The 14,376-nt window shown below is 39.5% G+C and overlaps 1 protein-coding gene across 8 annotated transcripts in view; it reads right to left on the bottom strand.

The window, feature by feature from the left end:
* sec16a (SEC16 homolog A, endoplasmic reticulum export factor) overlaps window positions 1-14,376 on the bottom strand; it is an 82,895-nt gene that overhangs the window by 52,367 nt on the left and 16,152 nt on the right. For all 8 annotated transcript variants that reach the window (XM_073052308.1, XM_073052311.1, XM_073052309.1 and 5 more), the window contains 3 exons: window positions 11,366-11,502; window positions 9,374-9,471; window positions 543-681 (listed from right to left, as the gene is read on the bottom strand). In XM_073052308.1, the coding sequence (XP_072908409.1) occupies window positions 543-681; window positions 9,374-9,471; window positions 11,366-11,502 (374 nt within the window). The remainder of the gene's footprint in view (window positions 1-542; window positions 682-9,373; window positions 9,472-11,365; window positions 11,503-14,376) is intronic.

The following is a 14,376-nucleotide window of genomic DNA, read 5'->3' as shown; positions in this document are numbered from 1 at the left end:
AAAATGAGATAAGATAACCCCACCAGCACGTCCTTTCACTTTGTTAGATAATCTCTGACACTTTGTTAGTATTAAGTTTTTAAATTGCAAACTGTCAGTGTTTTTTTTCCGGCAGGAGGGTAAAAGGGAGAATAAAGACAGATTTCCCTGATCCTATTTGTGGAAATGCTTTATTGCAAAACTCTAATTTCAACATTATACCCTTTATTCTGTAATCTGTCCTCAAGTAATAGTCTATCAAATTAATTAATTCCTTAAACCATACTAAAAATCCCTGTTGGATAATCTCTTGGTCCTCCATACACAAAGGATCTAAACATCGAATCTTTCCAGTCCAAATATCACACTGGTGAATCTGTGCAGCAGCCTTTCTAGTTCAATGATCTGCCATGACTAAAAGTTTCCTGGAGCTCATTCGCTCTCACACTCTCATTCCATACACTCAGTTGTATTAATATATCAAGGAACCATGGCTCCACTGAGGTACCTAAAAAAGGGAGAAGAGAGCAGAGAAACGCCTAAGTGTGGGAAATCTCATTCACCTGTCTCCGTAAGGCTCCCGATAATAAGGATCCCGTGCTTGGTAAGGTCCATAGTACCAATACGGACGGTCGTAATCTCTATAGTCTCTGTATCGAGAATCATAGGCACCAAGGTCATACCTCTCCCATTGAGCTAGGTCTAACAACAAACAAAAATTAATTAAGCATACTTCAAGGTACGTTCTGAAGAAAAGTGCAAAGGAGAATGTGGGAATTATGTCAGCATCCTAGGATGCTTTACAAACACCAAATCACTTTTTGTAGTGTAGTTACTATAAGGCTGCCAATCTACATAGTGCAATGTTTTACAAGAAGCAAAGTAATAAGACTATAAGACATAGAAGCAGTGGCAAGATAATTTTTTTGTTTGAATTTGGTTATGAGATACAAATAAGTATTCACTGCTCCCCCCCTCCCCCAGAAGTTTTCATGTTTTATTGTTTTACGACATTGAATTACAATGGATTTAATTTATTTTTTTGGACCCTGATCAACAGAAAAGACTCTTGTGTCAAAGTAAAAACAGATGTCTACAAATTGGTCTAAATTTATTACAATAATTAAACACAAAGTAATTGATTGCATAATTACTCACCCTAAAGTTAGTATTTAGTAGATGCACCTTTGGCAGCAATTACAGCCTTGAGTCTGTGTGGATAGGTCTCTATTATCTTTGCACATCTAGACACTGCAATTTTTCCTCACTCCTCCTTACAAAACCTCAAGCTCTGTGAGATTGCATGGGGATCGTGAGTGAACAGCCCTTTTCAAGTTCAGCCACAAATTCTCAATTGGATTGAGGTCTGGACTCTGACTTGGCACTCCAGGACAGTAACTTTGTTGTTTTTAAGCTGTTCCTGTGTAGCTTTGGCTTAATGCTTGGGGTTATTGTCTTACTGGAAAACAAACCTTCTCCTAAGTTGCAATTCTCTTGCAGACTGGATCAGGCTTTCCTCCATGATTTTCCTGCATTTTGCTACATATATTTTACCCGCAGCCTTCACAAGCCTTCCAGTGAACCATCCCCACAGTATGATGCAGCCAACACCATGCTTCATGGTAGGGATGGTTTGTTTTTAATCATGTGTGGTGTTTGGCTTACATCAAACATTGCATTTAGCCTGATGGCCAAAAAGCTCAAGTTTGGTTTCATCAGACCATAGAACCTTCTTCATCTGACTTCAGAGTCTCCCATATGCTTTCTGGCATACTCTAGCCAAGATTTCATGTGTTTTTTTCCCCACAAGCTGCAAGTGGTGAAATACCCAGACAATGGTGGTTGTATGCACAGTCTCTCCCATCTCAGCCACTGAAGCTTGTAACTCCTCCAGAACTGTCATTGGTCTCTTGGTGGCCTCCCTCACTAGTCCATTTCTTGCATGGTTACTTAGTTTTTGAGGATGGCCTGCTCTAGCTGTGCCATAATCTTTCCATTTCTTGATGACTGACTTATCCGTACTCCAAGGGATATTCAGTGACTTGTATCCATCTCCTGACTTGTGCTTTTCAATAACTTTTTTTGCAGAGTTGCTTGGAGTGTTCTTTTGTCTTCATGGTGTAGTTTTTGCCAGGATACTACTCGCCAGCATTTGGACCTCCCAAATACAGGTGTATTTTTACTACAGTCAATTACAACATCTTGACTGCACACGGGTGATCTCCATTTAACTAATTATGTGACTTCTAAACTCAATTGGCTCCACCAGTGATGATTTGGTATGTCATATTACTTATGCAATCAATTATTTTGTGTTTTATATTTGTAATTAACTTAGATCACTTTGTAGAGATCTGTTTTCACTTTGACATGAAAGAGTCTTTTTTCTGTTGATCAGTGTCAAAAAAAAAGCCAAATTGAACACTTCAGCAGGACTGGAGAAAAAAAAATCGACTGTGATTCAATATTGTAAAACAATAAAACATGAAAACTTCCAGAGGGGGTGAATACCTTTTATGGGCACTGTAAATAATGAACAGGATATCAGGAAAGCAGCATCATAAGGAAGTAGCTACTGTTCTCTAGAATCAACAAGCAGCACAGTAGTCACTAGCTACAGGACATTTATGAACATGTGTCAAAACCATGGCATTGTTGGATTAGAATACAGAGTTATTTTTTCTTGTATTTATCTTGTAGTTAACTTTCCCATGCTCGCTAGTATTATTAGATAATCATCTAGATCTATAATTGTTCACAGAATTTTCCAGTAATTATGGTGCAGTTCCTTCTATATTTTTCCTTGACACTTTTTAGTTTTCTATAGCAGGGGAAAAAAAGTAAGTGGAGGTATTTGGGACTTTATATGCACTACAGTTCCCTTGGAGACATTGGATCACGTAGTGGGAGAGAGACTTCAGAAGAAACAAGCGTGGGCAGCTGGGACATTCTCCACATCGCAGTTTTTGTGGAGATGATGGACTGTGCATAAGAAGGCAGTTAGCAAAGGCCAATAAAAAGAGGTTAATTTTAAGCAGAGTGACCATTGTGGGAGTGGCCAGTGTTAGAGTAGTTAGTTCAGGCTTTGGCTCACAAAGGCCAAGAGGTGAAGTTTCTAGGTAGATTTTTTAAATTAATATTTTCCTTCTTTCTTCTTGCATAATTAGAGCAATGGAGATGCCAAGCAGGACAGTGGAATACACTTCTTGTGGATTGTGGGAAGGTAGGGAGACCTCCAGTGCACCTGACTACTCTTGCAAGAACGCATCCAGCTGCAGCTTCTTTCAGACCCTGTTAAGGAACTAGAGCTGGAGCTGGATGAACTGTGCATAACTCAGGATGCTGACAGGTTGACTGACAAACGATACAGGGAGGTAGTTACACCCAAGGTGCAGGATACAGGTGGCTATCGGGAGGGTGAAAGGGGATTGGCAGCCAATGCAGAGTATCCACGTTGTACACTGCTTTGGATACTGCCCAGGGAAGGTGGGGGAATGACTTAGCGGAGGATAGCCACAGCAGTTAGGTTTCTGGCACTGAGTCTGGCCCTGTGGCTCAGAAGAGGAGAAAAAGAGGTGAGCTGTAGTGACAGGGGATTTATTATCTAGGGTATAGACAGGAGGCTCTGTGGACAAGGAGAAAGTAGAAAGCGGGATAGGAACCAGAGTGCCAGAGCAGATAGTGGAGCAGTTGTGGGGAAAGATGTTAAGCCTACTCCTACATACAAAAGTCAGAAATCAAAAGATTGAGCATGGTGGGACTAATACTCACAGTTGTGTATATTTCAATGCAAGAAATGTCGTAGGAAAGGTGGATGAGCTTAGGCCATGGATCAGCATGTGAAATTATGACATTTGTAGCCATTAGTGAGACTTGGTTGCAGGAGGGACAGGATTGGCAGCTGAATATTCCAGTGTTCCTTTGTTTTAGACATGATAGAGCAGGAGGGATTAAAGGGGCATTATGACTCAGGAAAAATGTCACAGCAGTGTTTAGATCAGAAAGCTCATCTGCTGAGGCTATATGGGTGGAACTCATGACAAGGATGACCATGTTAATGGGATATTACTGACTACCCAACAATCTGCAGGATTTAGAGCAGCAAATTTGTACGGAGATTTATAGACTGTTGCAAGAAACAGGGTTGTGTTAATAGATTACTTTAACTTTCCACACATTGGCTGTGTCTCCCATACTGTAAAAGGCTGAAGAGAGTCTGTCAGATGTATTTAGGTAAATTTCAGTACATAACAATGCTAACTGAAGAGAATACAATACTAGAAATCCTATTAGGGATTGAGACAAGGCAGGTGACAAGAAGTCTGTGTAGGGGAACACTTTGTATCTAGTGATCACAATGTAATTAATTTCAAGATAAGCATAGGTCTGGTTCTTAGTATGAGATTCTAAATTGGAGAAAGAATCTGGCAAGTGTGGATTGAGTCAGGGCGTTTTCTGGCAAAGGTGTACTTGGCAAGTGAGGGGCCTTCAAAAGTGAAATTTTGAGAGTATAGAGTTTTGTATGTTCCTGTCAGAACATAGAAAGGATAACAGCTTTAGGGAACCTTGGTTTTTGAGAGATACTGAGGCCCTGGTTAAGAAAAAAATGAGGTGTGTAGCAGGAATAGGCAGATAGGATAAATGAAGTACTTGAATATAAAAAATGCAAGAGAACACTCAAGGAGATGAGGAGGGCTAAAAGAAGGCATGAGGTTTTTCCTCGCAGGAGAATCCCAAGGACTTCTACAGACATATTAAGAGCAAAAGGGTAGCAAGGGACAAAATTGGTCCTAGGAAAATCAAAGCAGTAATCTATGCATGGAGCTGAAAGAGATGGGGGAGATCCTTTTTTTCTTTTTACAATATTTTTATTCAGAAGAAAAAAAAGATTTACAGAGTGCAACACATAGATATATCTCAACATAACGTATTCATATATTGTAATAAAATTGATCAAAATGTTATAACATAACACATAAAGGTATACCACTCTGTAATCAAAAATTTAAAGATAAGTCATACATCATAAAAGAAATTTTTTATATAAAAAAAAGTCAACCCCCTACCAACTACCAAAGAAAAAAGCTGATGGATGACAATGGATAATTAGAAAAAAAATATATTCACTTAAGAAGAGAAGATAAAAATATACATAAAAGTCTGTGCACTGTTAAACTTTATAAATTGGAAAAGTAATTTAGGGAAGGTCCCCAAATATCATAAAAAGATTGTTTCGAATTTAAGACTGAGCAGCGGATCTTTTCTAAATTTAAATAAGACATAATATCACGTAGCCATTGAAGATGAGTAGGAGGGGTAGACTCCTTCCATTTAAACAAGATTGCTCTTCTTGCTAAAAGAGAGGTAAAAACTAAAACCTATAGGTTAGGAGTATTTAAAGTTATATCTTCATTTGCAATAATACCAAACAAGGCAGTAAGGGGATTAGGGTCAAATTGGACCCTAAAAAGTTGAGAGAAGGTATGAAATACTTCCTGCCAAAACTTTTCAATTGTAGGGCAAAACCAAAACATATGAATTAAAGAGGCATCAGCAGAATTGCATTTATTACAAAGTGGAGAAACATTCGGGTAAAAACTGGAGAGCTTCTGTTTGGAAATGTAAGCTCTATGAACCACTTTAAATTGTAGAAGAGAATGACGAGCACAGAAAGATGATTTATTAACCCGTATAAGAATTTTATTCCATCTATCATCAGAAATCTGACAATTCAGGTCATCCTTCCAAGCTTTTTTTATTTTATCTAAAAAGTCTTGTCTAGAATCAATCAACAAGTTATAGATACTGGTAACAGAACCATTAACAAAAGGTTTTAAATTTAAAAGATCGTCCAGTAAATTTTTATCAGGACCTATAGGAAAAGTAGCTAATTGGAAACGTAGAAAATCTCTAATTTGAAGGTATCTATAAAAATGTGTTTTTGGGAGTGCAAATTTATTTGACAATTGGTCAAATGAGACAAGAGATCCTGAGATAAACAGGTCCCAAAAACACTTAATACCTAGTTCATCCCAATCTTTAAAGACTTTATCAATCATGGAAGGAATAAAAAAATAATTAAGGAGAATGGGAGATTATAATGAGATCTTAAATGGATTTTTTTTTTGCACCTGTATTTACTCAGGAGACTGATACACAGTTTATAGAAATCAGGCAAAGCTGCAGTGAGGTAATGGATAACATTTGCTGTTTTGAAGCAAATTAGGGTAGATAAATCCCCAGGGCCTGACAAGGTGTCCCCTCGTACCCTATGGGAGGCTAGGGTCCTAGCAGAGATATTTAAAATGTCCTTACCATGGGTGAGGTGCCAGAAGACTGGAGGAGAGCTAAGTTGTTCTGTTGTTTAAGAAATGCTGTAAGAATCACTAGGAAATTATCATTAGTGGGTAAATTATTGGAAGGTATTCTAAGGGACCAGATATAGAAGGATTTGGGGACTGTTTGGGGAAAGTCAACACGGCTTTATGCATGGAAGAAAAAAGAACACGAGGTAAATCTTCGAGTTTTGGGGAAGTTATAAGGAAAGTTGATGAAGAGAAGGGAGTGAATGTTGTCTACATGGCATTAGCAAGGCCTCTGACAAGGTCATGCGTGGGAGGTTGGTTAAGTCACTTGGCATTCCTGTTGCTGTAGTGAACTGGATTAGACATTTGCTCCGCAGGAGAAGCCAGAGAGTGGTAGTAGATGTTTGCCCCTCTGACTAGAGGCCTATGACTAATGGTGTGCTACAGGGTGCGTTATTTGTCATCTGTATCAAAGATCTGGATGATAATGTGGTAAACTGAATCAGCAAATTTGCAGATGACACCAAGATTGAGGGCGTATTTGACAGACTATCAAAGCTTGCAGCAGAATCTGGAACAGCTGGAAAATTGGGCTGAAAAATGTCAGATGGAAGTTAATGCAGACAAATGTGAGGTGTTACACTTTCAGGAGACAAACCAGGGTGAGCAGTCGGGCACTGAGGAGTGCAGTAGAACAGAGAGATCTGGGAATACGGGTTCATAATTCCTTGAAAGAGACTTCACAGGTAGATAGGAACTTAAAGAAAGCTTTTGACACTTTGGCCTTCATAAGTTAGTATTGAGTGCAGGAGTCATTATGTTAGGTTGAAGTTGTATAAAACATTGATGAGACCTAATATGGAGTATTGTGTGCAGTTTTTGGTCACCTACCTAGAGGAAAGATGACAAGAAGATTGAAAGAGCCTCGAGAAAATTTACAAGGCCGTTACCAGAACTTGAGGACCTGAATTATAGGGAAAGGTTGAACAGGTTAAGACTTTATTCCCTAGAGCACAGGAGATTGAGGGGATATTTGATAGAGGTATACTAAATTATAAGAGGTATAGATAGGGTAAGTGCAAAGAGCCTTTTTTCCGTTGAGGTTGGGTGAGATTAGAATTGGAGGTCATGGGTTAAGGGGGAAAGGTGAAATGTTTAAGGGGAACATGGGGGGAGCTTCTTTCTTCAGTGGGTGTTGAGTGTGTAGCATGTGAGCTTGATTTTAACATTTAAGAGAAATCTACATAGGTACATGGATGGGAGGGATATAGAGGACTATGGGACAAGGCAGATTAATAGTTTGGCACAGAGTAGATGGGCCGAAGGGCCAATTTCTGTGCTGTAGTGTTCTAATTCACTGGGTATCGTGCAACTTGAATTTGTAAGTTAATTGTTATCAATGGAGTTTGGTTAAATTTAGTCTGAGTGTGAGACGACCACGGCTTCTTTTCTTTGTTCATTCTTTTCTCTATTAACACTTAATAAAACAGCCATTAAATTTTTTATGCCACATCCTTGACTTCTGAGGAACCTCTGCATCGCAAAAACACCAGGAACCAACAGTGCCTTGGGCAACCCTACAAAGGAGAGCCTTCTGTTTCACTCAATAAGGCAATATTAACGAGCTTCCAGTAGAAATGGTAGAGGCAGGTTCGGTATTGTCATTTAAAGTAAAATTGGATAGGTATATGGACAGGAAAGGAATGGAGGGTTATGGGCTGAGTGCGGGCCAGTGGGACTAGGTGAGAGTAAGCGTTCGGCACAGACTAGAAGGGCCAAGATGGCCTGTTTCCGTGCTGTAATTGTTATATGGCAATAAAATTATTTGTGGACTCAAGAAGAGCAGTATTTGATTCAGTGTTATTGGATCAGATGAAATACTTTAAGCTAATGAGATAAATATAAGCATGGAACCAATTCTTCACACAACTCAGCTTTATACTGCAACATTCTACACTTACACAAAATGTCCCCGTTAATTATCAACTAATTTTGATTACAAAATCCTTTTCTGGTTTGGGGTAAAATTGACAAAGTTAACATTTAGTAACACAAAGTCAGCATTTATTGCTACTGCTGAGCAAATGCTTTAGAAGACAAGAGTCAACCACAGTGCCTAATAACCCAGAACCACAAAGAAGTCAAATTCCCTTCACTGACAGAAGTAAAGCTGTTGGATTTTAATGACAACCCCAAAGGTTGTTGGTCACTTTTATAGGTCCCCTATGACTAGTTTTGTTTATAAAAGAACAAAATATCACACTAAACAACAGGAATTGAATCCATATCCTTGGGGGTGGGGGGGGCGGGTCTAAATGATGGTCCAGAAACGTAACAAAGGACCCATAACTAATAATTAACACAAGAGCAACAAGAGCCTTCATTAGAACAGGAAGGAAACCCTCTTACTTTCTAGTTATATGATGACATCCGTTCCTGAACTAGAATGTCTAACAGACAGGTCTGGACAGTGTACAGAATTACTCAGCATAAATAGCTAAGGAACAGGCCATTTGGCCCCACTGTAACCCTTGTCATTTACACTCCCATCTAGTCTCCTGCCTTCTTGAATTCACAATCTACCTCACTGTGGCCTTGGCTGCCTGCACTGCACTCCCTCTGTAACTGTAGCACTTCATTCTGCATTTTGTTATTGTTTTCCCCTGTACTACCTCAATACATTATTCTAATGAAATGATTATTATGGATGGTAGGGAAAACCAAGTTTCTCAATATACCTTGCACATGTGAGAATAATAAATCAATTTACCAATTTAGATGGCATTGAAGATGTTCCTCAAAGGCAGTATGAAGTCAGCTGTTAGATTTCTGACCCTGTGGCTTAGCAGACATCAAATAATTCAAAACACCAGACCTCTCTCAGGGACAGAATCCGGCTGATGATAATATTCCCAAAGGCAGAACAGTAGCCGATGCTCAACCTCTAAATCTAGCTAAATCGCATTTCATGCGCAGGCAATGCCAGTTTAAAAAACTTTAAAAGGTGTCCACTTTCTACCATTTTACTTCACCGACCATCCAATGAACAATACAAGTCTTCTTATAAAGTAGGAGAGTCCTTTTCTTACCTCTGTACTGATACTGGCTGCTATAATAGTCTGCATAGTAACCAGGGTAGCCTTCTCGGCCACCTCTTCCACCATAGGGGTCTTCAGTGAATCCCTGCCTGAGGAGATCAGCAAACGGGGTAATTATATTAAGAGATTAATTTATCGTGTGGAAAGAACTTCAACTGTCAGAATGCTGAAACATCTCACTCACTGCCTTGTACATCATCACACAGATTAACAAATGGTGAACTGTGCAGGGGGTTAAGAGGAATATGAAATTCACTGCATAAACATAAATTGGAAGAAAATTAAAAATAAAGTTACAAAGTAATTTTGTGAAAACAAAATTATCAAAAGGTCTGACCCAATACAGTGACATTAAAAGTACCCAAGAGAATAAGCACTAAGGGTGGCATAGATAAATATAGGAAAGGTGGCAACAAGAAATAGCCAGTCATTCTGAGAAATGGCCTTCAGCCTGAAATCGTTCCCATTTCTCTTCTCACAAATGCAATTTGTCCATAGTATTTCCAACCTTTTATTTATGAAGATTTCTGGCATCTACAGTTTTGATTTTCAAGGATCAATATTCAAGAGTTAACATATTTCAGGAGTGAGGATGACAATTTTGTTTCGGGGAGGAAGAGAAAAGTCAAACAACATAGGGTAGAATAAAATGGGATTAATGTTGGGTAGTCGATGGTCAGCAGAGACAGTGGTCTAAAAGGGTCTGATTCCATGCCTTATGCCTCCAAGGTGAAACTCTTAGACCTTTCCAAAGCTTAGACTGGCAAGAAAGTGACCCATTCAAGAAACTTCCCCTAAGTTAGGGTGCCACAGTAGCATAGTGGTTAGTATTAGAGGTTGAGGGTAGGAAGCTCAATTCTGATGTTGTCTGTAAAGAGTTTCTACATTTCTCCCCGTCAGCACATGGCTTTCCTCCAGGTGTTCTGGTTTCCTCCCACATTCCAAAGACATACCGTTTAGTAGATTAACTGGTCATTGTAAATTGTCCTGTGATCAGGCTACGGTTAAATAGGTAGATTGCTGAGCGGTGCAGCTCACTGAGCTGGAAGGGCCTGCTCTGCACTGTATCTCTAAATAAATACGATCCTGCTTATGTTCAAACAAAATGCTCAGGGCACTTGGGTGATGAAGCCATGGCAGTTCTACTGCAGCCGAGAAAATCAACTGCAAGCAGAATAGGATTACTGAAACATTCATTTCCATCTTTAACAAATTTTTCAGACTGTGTAGACAGACTTAAAGTCACAGCTAAATATCAACAAGCAAGTGAGAAAGATCCTCATCATGTCCAAGCCATTCATTCGGTGGCTAGAGATGGATGTTCAAAGCCCAGAGTGTGATTAAGTAGACACTCTGAACCATCCCAACAGTATGCAGTATCGCAGTGAGGGGTAACAGAAGTTGCACTTCCAGCTCTGGGTCTATTGAATTACTCATATGACTTGTATTAATACTGACAGGGATTCTTAATCTCAAAATTTGAAGTTTGAAAAGGGAAGCTCCAGGAAGGAAAGCCATGATACAATTAGAATCAGAGGCAACTGCATGCAGGGCTAGTGTGCAATGCACTTTTTAAAACATTCAGAAAACATAGCCATTGCAGAGGCAAGCATTTGCTCCACAAAGCTTCATTAACCTCAAGATGGTGTTCAGTTGCCCTCCTGAATCATTGCAGTTTAAGTTGGAGGTACTGTCACAAAGCAGTCAGAGAGGGAACGCTAGCAGTTGGGGAGAGCAATAATGACTGAATGTGTTCAGAGACTCTAGCAGTGGGCTCAGTTACTATGGCCAACATAGATCAATTAACTGTTTGATACCTGTCAGGAGAGAACAGCTCTAGTTTATGGGGAGGGGCAAAACAAAGAAGCAAATTAAAAACTGAAAAGAATTTTTGACTTAACTAATTGATGCATCCACTGAAAAGCTATCACAAGAAACTCCAAGAAGTGGGAATAATAAACATTTATGAAACAATTAACATACCTAGAGGATGGTCTGTCAGAAGACTGACTTGCTCTGGAGCTGGGTCGACTCGTCCTCTCCCTGTCTTGATCCTTGTAACCTACACTATTGGCATCATATCTGGCATACCGGACATTGTAACGCCGGTATGGGTCATCCTGAAGAAACAAGCATGTTAACATCTGGGTCCTGACTACCAAAGGTAGTGCAAGAAAACTATTTTCAACTGGTTGTGTCACCCAGCAAAAACTAATATCAACAAAACAGCTAATTGAGGCATCTCTCTGCTCTAGTGTAACATCTAACTTATGTCCTCCGTTGTTCAATGTCAATTTTTTTTTACAGTACCATACATGCCCCTGAAATGTAAATGCCTCTTTTTACCTAATCAACTTGAAAATTTAGGAACTCCTCATCCAATACCTACCTTCTCTCCCATCCTGAAGGCCATAACTTCTGGTGAAAGGGACATACAATATGGTCAAACATGGCTGTTGGAAGTGTTACCAGCCCATAACCAAAAACAGAAGCAGGAACCCAGCCAAATTATTCATTCTTTCATATCAACAGGCCAATTCGAGGTGCTTGACCATTGAAACTGAGAAACTGATTCTGAACACACTAGGGATTGAAAATGGGACTGTCTTTGGCGCATGCAGTTTAGATACACAATCATTTCATTAATATATTAAAACCATAAGACATAGCAGCAGAATTAGGCCATTTGGCCCATTGTGCCTGCTCTCCATTCCATCATGGCTGATTTATTATCCCTCTCAACCCCATTCTTCTGCCTTCTCCCTGTAACATTTGAAGCCCTTACTAATCAAGAACCTATCAACCTCCACTTTAAATATACCCAATGACTTGGCCTTCACAGTCACCTGTGTCAATGATTTCCACAGCTTCACCACCCTCCAGCTAAAGCAATTCCTCCTCACTTCTGTTCTAAAGGGGCATCTTAGTTTGAGGCCATACCTTTTGGTCCTCTCCCATGTCCACTCGATCTAGGCCTTTCGATAATCGTGGGTTTCAATGATATCCCCTCCCCCTTCTAGTTTATTAACCCTTTCAAAGATCATTCTTGTAAAACACTTCTAAACCCTCTCCAATGTCAGCTTATCATGTCTTAGATATGGGGCCCAGAACTGCTCACAATAATCCAAATGTAGTCCAAACAATACCTTGCAAAGCCTCAGCATTACATTCTTGCTATTCTAGTCCTCTTAAAATGAATGCTAACATCGCATTTGCCTTCCTTATAACCAACAAGGCATGCAAGTAAACCTTTAAAAAATTCTGCACTAGGACTCCCAAGTCCTTTTGCACCTCGATTTCTGAATACACTCTCCATTTAGAAAATAGTCAATGTACTTATTCCCTCTACCAAAGTCCATGACCACTCACTTCCCTACACTGCATTCCACCTGCCACTTCTTTGCCTATTTTTCTAATTTGTCCAAGTCCTTCTGAAGACCCACTGCTTCTGATCCCTCCACTTATCTTTGAATCATCTGCAAACTTGGCCACAAAGTCATCAACTTCATCACTAACATAGAATGCGACCGAACACCAACCCTGCAGAATACAACTACCGGTAATCATTGGCACCAACCAGAAAAGGCTCCCTTTAGTCCTAACACTTCTGTCAGTCAGCCAATATTCTGTCCATGCTACTACCTTTGTCATGCCTTTTTATCTTGTTTAGCAGCCTGATATATAGCACCTTGTCAAAGGCATTCTGAAATCCAAGTTAACAACATCCACTGACTCACCTCTGTCTATCCTGCAATCATCTTGGAGATCCTCAGAATCTAGTTCATCTCAACTGACAAAAAAATACATGGACATTGCTCAAATATGCAAAAGTGAAAACCGTTCTATTGGAATTACTGAATAACCAGATTAAGAGGATCAAATATCTTATTCTTGAAGTCAGCCACACGTGTGAAAGATTAATGATTTAGTGAAACTACAGAAAAAAAGGAAGCCAGAGTAAACCAGCCTTTCGGCTTGGAGATTGCAAAATGTTTTCTGGGCAGAAGAAACATTCTTGGAGGACAATATTGAGGATTTGAAAAATAATGGGAGTTACTACCTATGGTCATATTGATTATTCAGAATTGAGACACAATTAGAGAGCTATTAACGACCTAGTAAAGGGAACGGCTGCTGCTACTGCTCAGTATTAAGGCTAGAGTTCCTTACAAAGCTAACAGGTATTGACCACTGACACACAATATATGTGCAAGGTGATAAGTACTGAATAGACTGGATTATACAGAGGTTAGGATTTCTGCACTCCGTTAGCCCAAACTGATTCATGTTCAGTGTAAAATGAACAATTTTAACAATTGAATCAGCACTTTAGTCATAGCTTACAATGGTTGTCTTGCTGTTCCCACTCACACCCTCCACCAAAAACATAGTAGCTGCCATTTGGATGTCAACAATCTTACTTCAAGAGTGTCCCTCTGCAACCTCTGTTAGAATGTTTATTCAAAGAAATTTTCTCCATTGAAATAAATCCAAAGCCAAACCACTTTTTCAAGCTACAAAACTGTCTTCCTCTTTCTAATATCTGGAACTCAGCTGGACTCTTCTCAGCCTTGTCATATTTGATCCCAAGATGAACTTCAGACCACATTAGCACAAAGTATTCTTATTTCTACTTCTGTCAATTCTTCCTCACCACAGCTCCTGTTATTGCAATCCTTGTTCAAATGAATTACTCCAGAGGCCATGCCAACTTACTTCATTCTACCTGTAAGGGTCACTCAAAGTCATATTGGCCCTTTATTCAACCTTACACTGGCTCCCAGTTTTTGAATTTCTTATTTGTATTTCCAAATGCTCCAGAGATCTATCCCTCCACAGGATCTGTACATCTCCAATTCCGGTTTTCATTATCTTGACAACACTTCCCTAGCAATATTATCTCTTTTTATCACCAATGTACTGAGTTTCAAGAATCCCACGGAAGTGTGAAGTATTTCCATCAGTTGTGCTTTTTGAGCCAGCATCAACACTTC

Source organism: Hemitrygon akajei, chromosome 7 (assembly GCF_048418815.1).
Source record: "Hemitrygon akajei chromosome 7, sHemAka1.3, whole genome shotgun sequence".
Taxonomy (NCBI): Eukaryota; Metazoa; Chordata; class Chondrichthyes; order Myliobatiformes; family Dasyatidae; genus Hemitrygon; species Hemitrygon akajei.
Note: the sequence above shows the minus strand (reverse complement) of the source record. Positions and strands in the feature narration are given on the sequence as shown.